The 8,127-nt window shown below is 37.5% G+C and overlaps 1 protein-coding gene across 1 annotated transcript; it reads left to right on the top strand.

The window, feature by feature from the left end:
• The first annotated feature begins 620 nt into the window (after positions 1–620).
• Positions 621–4,743, top strand: LOC122038735 (protein NDL1-like). Its single transcript, XM_042598645.1, has 11 exons — positions 621–846; positions 2,250–2,349; positions 2,732–2,829; positions 2,960–3,048; positions 3,152–3,212; positions 3,295–3,381; positions 3,467–3,544; positions 3,631–3,687; positions 3,817–3,872; positions 3,947–4,082; positions 4,194–4,743. The coding sequence occupies exons 1-11, from the start codon at positions 787–789 to the stop codon at positions 4,413–4,415; spliced, it is 1,044 nt and encodes a 347-aa protein (XP_042454579.1). The 5' UTR covers positions 621–786; the 3' UTR covers positions 4,416–4,743.
• The last annotated feature ends 3,384 nt before the right edge of the window (positions 4,744–8,127 follow it).

An 8,127-nucleotide genomic window follows, 5' to 3' on the forward strand; every position in this document is an offset into this window, starting at 1 on the left:
CTGTATGTTGAGAGACTATGTCTTTGAAGGGTGAGTTGTCTAATATACCCAATCGACGCATTAAGGTCGGTCGAGTTTATTCTGTATATCCGAGCAATGAGTGGAGTGACAAGTCTCTTAAGTTCAACCGACTCTAGGGTCAACTGACCATATACTGAGACTTATGCTTAATAATGAACAGCTGGGCCACTTGAATATGACTGACTTCATACTGCAAGCCTTAGCATTAAGGGGTTTAACCCAGGTTTTAGCTATGTATGCTTTGACTCTAATTGTCATATCATCATGATTCTGATCACTATCTCACCTTGACTTTGACTATCACATCATCTCTAGACCTGCCAAAACATATCATATCAATAGTTATACAATCATAATTGTTATAATATATCTGATCGATTTAGAATTTAGGCGGAAGATAATAATAATAATAATAATAATAATAATAATGGAATCAGGCGTCTTTTTATATAAAAAAAAATTAAAATATGACGCTTTGGTAACTTAAAAAAAAAGAGCGCCTTAGTGTATTTTGAAAAATTGATGGGTGATTTGGTAATTTAAAAAATAAAAATGAGTGATTTAAATAGTTGGGAACTCCAATCTTCATTGCTGAAGTGCGGTCACCGGTAAGTTATTCTCACCGCAGCGAAAGCAAGCGTCGGTGCTGTAATCGCGATTAGGAGCTGAGGAAATCGAATCCGCCCGACAGATATATAAGCGTGAGAAAAGGGGGCCGTGAAAAGAGGCTTCCTTCCTTCCTCGGCTCCTCGGGGAGCCCAAACGATGGGAGAATCGAGCGACTCGGTGTCGGTGGATGCGGAGAGGATCGCATCCGGCGGAAAGGTTAGTGTCCCCAGTATCCAATGAGTTTCTCCTCTCTTCCTTGACTTCTCGTTGTGCGAAATCTTGGATCTTGTTTTCTACGTTTGAGTGCTTTCAATCCCCTTGTTTAATGTATTGCTCCTTTTTTTTCCGAGGTTTTTATTGTACTGCGTCAGATACGGTGATGCGGTTGCTTTTTAAATGTTCTCCATGACGATTTCTTTGTTGTGCATTTGAGTATCTCGACTTGGAGAGCAGCGTGTTTGTGACTATGGCATAAATTGGGCGTCGCGAGAGTATTTGAGATAGTGATTTTGTTGCTTTGCGTCTAATTTTAGATATCTTTTTCTTGAGGAGGAGGTTAATTTCATATATTGATGGTAGCCCGTCACATCTTCTATAATCTTTGAGCATATAGATGTAGAAAGTTGATGGTTTGAGTAGCTTACTGATGTAAAGAACTTAATTTGTTGTTTAATCTGGCTTTCCTTCTTTTGTGTCTTGAAGTTAGCACTGGAGTCGTTTTTCAAATTAAGATATATCAATAGCTTTGCTATCCAAGGAAGCTGTGCTTGAGTTATATCAATTGTTTCATGTGTCTTATTGAAGAAAGCAGGTTGAAACATTATCAAGCATCTGAGATTAATTGTTCATTCAATGAAAGTTGTGTTTTTAGTCATATTAATAGCTATATGCTTGTTGAAGAAAGGAGCAGAAACCTTTATAACTATTGGATGATGAACTGTGCATGCACTGAAATAATGTTACAATTCTTCATTTTGACGACGTTCTAGTCTTCATTATTTTAATTTCTTTTAGTGATCACAACTGTGGTTGCTATTCTGTGCTTGTTTTATAAACATCTACTTTCGTTGGAATTTGGAACATTGAATCTTGCTTACATCTTGTTGATTTTGTAAGGCATTTAAACAAACAGCCTGAGTACAACTGAACAACTTTTATGGTGGTAACTAAGCTTATGACCCCTCTATGAAACATTAAGTTTTGGTCTGAGCTGTTAAAAGGCCCAATGATCAAAAGGTATTCATGGCCTATAAAGTCAACAACTTTCTTTATATTGGTATATGAATTTATCTTTGCAAGTCAGAAATTTCCAAGAAGAATCACTTATCTACTGTTTCCTCATCCGTTTATACCTAGACTCTGGTTTAGCTATTCAATTAGTTTCCACTATAAAATGCTTGTCTGACCTTTACAACAAAAAAGGACCTTTTTTTAGTTGGTCATGTTTGATGAAGTAAAAATGCTGACATAATGAGGATTACCTAATGTTTTTGTATTTTCCATATATGCATTTTAGTGCATGATAGACTTTAAGGTGTATTTCCTTAATTAAGATATGAATCTTTTCATTCTGCCATGATGCTAAATAATATAAATATCCATCCATCTCTTATTCTCAGGAACATCATGTGCTAACCCGTCATGGTCCCCTGTCAGTTTCTGTGTATGGAGACCTGGAAAAGCCTGCACTTGTTACTTACCCTGATGTTGCCTTGGACCGTAAGTTGGATCCTGAAATTTCTACATTTTCGGAAGTGTCTATCCGTCTTCCTTATATTTCATGAATTTTCATTATTACATGTCTCCCTGCAATTTTATAATGCTTCTTGTGGATCCTTACATCGCTGCAGATTTGTTTTCTGGAATAACTGATTGATTCTTTTAATCAATCTGTATTTGTGTGTAGCCGTCAAGCAATAGTTCTGTGTGTCTACTAGATTGATTCTTATATCCAATACTAGTTCTTGACTTCAAGATTCATTAACACATGTTTTATACATAATAAAGGTTATGAACGGCTATTTAAAATTGAAGAAACCATTCTGCATTGTCAAGATTGGAACTTTTGTTGCTGATTCTCCCTTTTTATTCATTTGTTCAGATGTGTCCTGCTTTCAAGGATTATTCTTTTGCACTGAAGGTGTTTCTTTGCTGCTTTATAATTTCTGTATATATCAAATCAATCCTCCAGGACATGAGGTCGGTATTTGTTTAAGATCACAGCTAGCAGTCAGATTTCTTTTTGTAAAAACAATTAGTTTATGCAGTTGAGACTGTGAAATAAATATTGACATAACAGTTTGAGTCATTTTCCATAAGAATTCTGCAGTTAGGTGCGGCTCCTATTTCTTCATGCGATCCAGTGCTCTCAGGTGACCAGTTAGCTGATCAGGTTGCCGATGTGTTTGATTATTTTGGGTAATTATTTTGTTATTTCTCTTGTACTAAATGGGTGCAATATCCTTTATGTGGACCTGTTTTCTTAAACTGTTTTAAATCTTTATTGGCTTGCTCTTTGCAGATTATACTCTGTCATTTGCATGGGGGTCACTGCAGGAGCCTATGTTCTTACTCTTTTTTCAGTAAGTAATTATGCAGCCAATGCTTCTTTAGTTTATGATTCTTTTTCCTGTACTATATTGAGATTTTTATGTGCTTCTTAAGTCAAAATATAGGGAACGCGTTCAGGCTTTGATACTTGTCTCACCTTTATGCAAAGCTCCCTCATGGAAAGAATGGTTGTCGAACAAGGTTAGATATCACTTTTTTTTAATTGGTGTTTTCCTGTGGATTGGAGTTATAGTTGTGGCAAACAACTCAAACCTTACTCGTTTAGGTGATGTCAAACATTCTCTACTTTTATGGAATGTGTGGCATAATCAAAGAATGGCTGGTTCAACGATACTTCAGCAAGGTATGGTAGGAGTTTTTTTGGTTCCTAGCTAACTTGCCTTGTGAGTATAACCTGTTATATATATATATATATATTATTTTTCACAGGAAGTTCGTGGAAATTGGCAAGCTCCTGAATCAGAAACTGTCCAAGCTTGTAGATGTGTTAGTATTCCTTCACCCTTTGGATCCTTTGGCAAGAAACTAAGAGGAACGTGAAGCAAAGTGCCAACGTTTGGCAAGAGACTTTGGCAAGAACTCTGCTGAGACTGCTTTTCTATATGAATTGTGCAGGTTCTGGATGGGAAGCAAAGTGCCAACGTCTGGCGGTTTCTTCAGTCAATAAATGAGTATGTTTGATTTACTATCTCTCTCCAGTTAAGAAAGGAAAATGGGAGATGATTAACACCTCTTATGTTAATAGCCGGAGTGATTTAACAGACGCGCTAAAGAAGCTTCAGTGTAGGACACTCATCTTCGTGGGCGAGCATTCTCCTTTTCATTCAGATGCACTCTACATGGCTGCCAAAATGGATGGGAAATACAGTGCATTAGTTGAGGTGCTTAGTTTGGATTAACAACAATCAATTTCATAATTTCCATTGTTTTAGCTTGTCTGAAAATTTCCTGAAATTTGATTCCTACAATTGTTACAATTAATCTCTTTCCAGGTTCAGGCATGTGGATCACTTGTGACTGAAGAGCAACCTCTTGCAATGCTGATAACTATGGAGTACTTCCTCGCTAGTTATGGTTTGCATAGGCCTAGTCAATTAAATTGTAGTCCTCGGAGTCCTCTCAGTCCATCATACATCTCCCCTGAACTGCTCTCACCTGAGAGCATGGGAGTGAAGCTGAAGCCGATCAAGACTCGCATCTCACTTGAAGTTTGAACTGTCAAATTAGAGTGGATGCATGATCTTTGGCCAGTGAAGGCTTACTCAATCTACATTATCAGTCATATGAAAATCATAGATCGTCATGTGTACCTAATCAACAGAAATCTTTTGAGCACATTATATGTGGAAGTTATAGTTTATGTAGATAAATAGAAGGGCAGAAAGAAGGGCAAAGAATTCTATAGGATGGGTTGCAGAGACTGGGATAGTTTAATAGATGAGCTTCTGTTTCATTGATTCAGTTACCTAACCTGTAAAGCTTCGTTGTTTACCTGAAAGATTAATAAGAAAAGGTGTGCAGGTGCACCACCTTAATCATTAATTGTGTGCGTTTTGTCCATTTTTTGACTAATATAGAAGCAAATATGCTTTCAGCTCGGCAGGATTTTGTGGAGGAAATTACATCTTTGCATTCTTTTATCATGATTTTGTTTTGCTTAAGTTCCTTAGGCAAAAAGGGTTGAATTTATAGGGCCACTGGAAACCTGTCAAACTGTGACCCTGTTAATTTGAAATCTTATGCTGATGAGTAGATCAGACAGATGAAAACAGCAGGTCGTTTGTTACTACCAGAAATGTCAGACATTTAAATGAGGAATCTTTTTTATATTTATGTAAGCATGGTTAGTAAATCTCTTTTGCAGAATTCTGTTGGTGAAGTTTTTACCTCTTTCTTATTTAGTAGCTGGGTTTTTTCTCTTAAAAATGTTATTTTTGAACATCCACTTAATCAGACTTAATTCGACTTTACTTTTCAATCTATCTTGAAAGAGAGACATCTGATATTAGTCAGGTTTGCCTCAAGTAATGCGAGGCTCTCCCGAGCAATATAGCTGGGTTTCTCCCCGCGAGATGAATAAGTATTGTAGGACAATATTATTGAGCTCTGTAGAGCAATATTAGCGAGGTTCCCTTGAGCAATATAGTTGAGTTCTCTTTTGCGAGCTGGTTAAGTATGGTGAAGTGATATTCCAAAGTTCCACATAGCAATATCATTAAAACTTCAAAGAATAATATTATGGAGTTTTTTTACAGAGCAATAACAATAAAGTTTCGCCTGGCGATATTATCAAAGTTCTATAGAGCAATATCACCAAAGCTTCGTAGAGCAATGTTATGAAGTTTTCTACAGAGCCAATAACGATAAAGTTTCGCCTGGCGATATTACCAAAGTTTCGTAGAGCTATATTAACAAAGCTTTGCAGAGCAATGTCATGAAGTTTTCTGCATAGCAATAATGATAAAATTTCGTCTGCTGATATTACCAAAGTTTTGTAGACCAATATCAGTAAAGTTTTGGAGAACAATGTTATAGAGTTTTCTATAGAGCAATAACGATAAAGTTTCATCTGGTGATATTACCAAAGTTTCGTAGAACGATATTACTAAGCTTCGTAGAACAATGTTCTGAAGGTTTCTACAGAGCAATAACAATAAAATTCCATAGGGTAATATTACTAAATTCCGCAAAGTAATGACAACAAGTTTCACAAGGCAATGTTACTTAAGGTCCACCGAGCAATATTGTTAAGCTCCTTTGAACAATATAGTACTACATATTGGCCCCAGTAGGAATCTTCTATTGAGCATTGAGGATATCTTCGTTTGTTATAGTGAGTCTCTCATCATGTATCAAGTGTTGTGAAGCTTCTGGTTATTGACATTTGGTGATGGTTGAATGAAGAAGTAGTAAGTGTCAAAGGTGATTTCCCTAACTCCTTCCTTAGCTTACGTGGCAATCGATAAATGGAGAGACAATTAATGGATGTCAGAGGCGGTTCTTTTGACTCCTTTCTTAGCTTGCGTGGCAATCAACGAGTGGAGGAACGATAACGAATTATTAGAAGCCTTGTCCTTACTCAGGCAGGAAGAGGTAAAAGGGCGCAAGGGTGGATGATGTGGAGATTCCCTTCAAAGGTCTATTTAAGCACCATGAGAGGTAAGACATGAGATACGTTGGTCTTCTTATTCTTGCAAGCGGGGGCGACTCTTGTCCACCGAGCTCTTTTTCTCCTTTAGTCTTCTTCTTTCTCAGCTCGATCACTGATTTGAACGTCGGAAGAGCCATACCGACAATTCGACCCAAGCTCTAATCTGTGTTACATCCCAATATACTAGATTTTGTGAGTTGGGAAGCAAATCAAGCTTTCTGGAGAGGAGGAGCCCAAGTGAGTGGGAAAAGAGACTATCAAATTGATGTCGTATGTGGGGAATCCTAAACAAATCTACTATGACTCAATCCGGTAAGCGTCGATGGAAGATCAGCCGGAGTATTATGTTGGATATTTTCAACCTTCATTGTCAAACCCCAATGAAGGTAGTCGAGATTCAATATTACACAAAACAAACTCTTGTTTGCTGGGCAATTATCCTAGAAAAGCCTCGACGACTCGAAGGAGATCCTCGTCCATCCTAAGGACAAGAAGTGATGCCTACAGAAAGGTCGCTAGTAATTACTCCTGTTTCACATACTTCTAGGGAAATTACTTTTAAATATCAGCCTGATAAATGTCTGATTGTTGATGCATCTATTGCCCCATCACTGATGATGCCTCGACCGAACAATAGTTTGTTGGCGGAGGATCCTGTTCTGATTTCTCTTCCAAAAGGATGATTACTCGGCAAATCTCCTTTTCTGAAAAGATATTAGGAGAGGATTTACCACGTCATTTTCATACATCTCATATTTTAAAATATAATGATTCTTCAGATCCAGAGGATCATTTATGTTGTTTTGAAACTATGGCGGTGCTTCATCAATATACTGAAGAGGTCAAGTGTCATGTCTTTTTAACCACTCTAGTTGGATCGTCACAACAATGGTTTAATACTTTGAAACCAAGGACCATTTCTTCTTTCAATGATTCATTACATTATTTTTGCGACATTTTTTCAATTCCAAGAGGTATATATGTCCACTCCACTCAGCTTATTTAATCTCAAGAAAAAACCTTAAGAAACTTTGAGACAGTTATACTCGTATGACGCATGATTTCCCTTCGATGGTTCCGGAGATTTTGACAAGTGGCTTTGTGCAAGGGCTCCAAGAAAGAGATTTCTTTCGCTCTTTATCCAAAAAGCCTCAATCAGATTATGATGCACTCATGGTATGAGTAGAAAACTATATTAATATTAAAGAAGCTCTACAGGTCAGGCAAGAACATAGGGGAGCTCATCTGGAAAGTATTAATGAGCGATCGCTCGAGCATCGAACTCATCTTAGGCAATTGTTACAAGATCCTCCATGGTATCACCCCTATGCTCTTCCTTTACGTCACTCTAAAGAAATAGCCATGCAGATTTGTGATAAACATCAAGTTTTGAGGCAGCCTATCAGAGTGCAACAAGGACCCAAAGACAACCTTCTAATGCTTTTTGTGATTTTCATCAAGAATATGGTCATACCACATGCAATTACCAAGGATTAGAATAGGAGTTAGAATGGATCATCGAAGTTTATCCTCGTATGAAGAATATATTGCTCCATGGCAACAAAGACCACTTCCTCTTCACCCCCAAGTGAAACCTTCCCATTACTCAGCCTCTTGTTCCTGTCTTCCCGAATCAAATACAAGCCCCACCTTCTAGAGTAGGGGCTAATCAAGAACCACCCCTATTCATGGGCAAATTAATATGATTTTTGGAGGGACCACTGACGATAATATAAATCGATCGCATAAAAGAAACAACATGGAAGAATGCATGG

This window comes from Zingiber officinale, chromosome 1A (genome assembly GCF_018446385.1).
Source record: "Zingiber officinale cultivar Zhangliang chromosome 1A, Zo_v1.1, whole genome shotgun sequence".
Classification (NCBI taxonomy): Eukaryota; Viridiplantae; Streptophyta; class Magnoliopsida; order Zingiberales; family Zingiberaceae; genus Zingiber; species Zingiber officinale.

Excerpts from the sequence above, each read along its gene's own strand:
- LOC122038735 (XM_042598645.1), top strand. The coding sequence starts at position 787 with ATGGGAGAATCGAGCGACTCGGTGTCGGTGGATGCGGAGAGGATCGCA. Across the intron at positions 3,688-3,816 it reads CTGTCCAAGCTTGTAGATGT|GTTCTGGATGGGAAGCAAAG; the intron begins GTTAGTATTCCT and ends TGAATTGTGCAG. Across the intron at positions 4,083-4,193 it reads AATACAGTGCATTAGTTGAG|GTTCAGGCATGTGGATCACT; the intron begins GTGCTTAGTTTG and ends ATCTCTTTCCAG.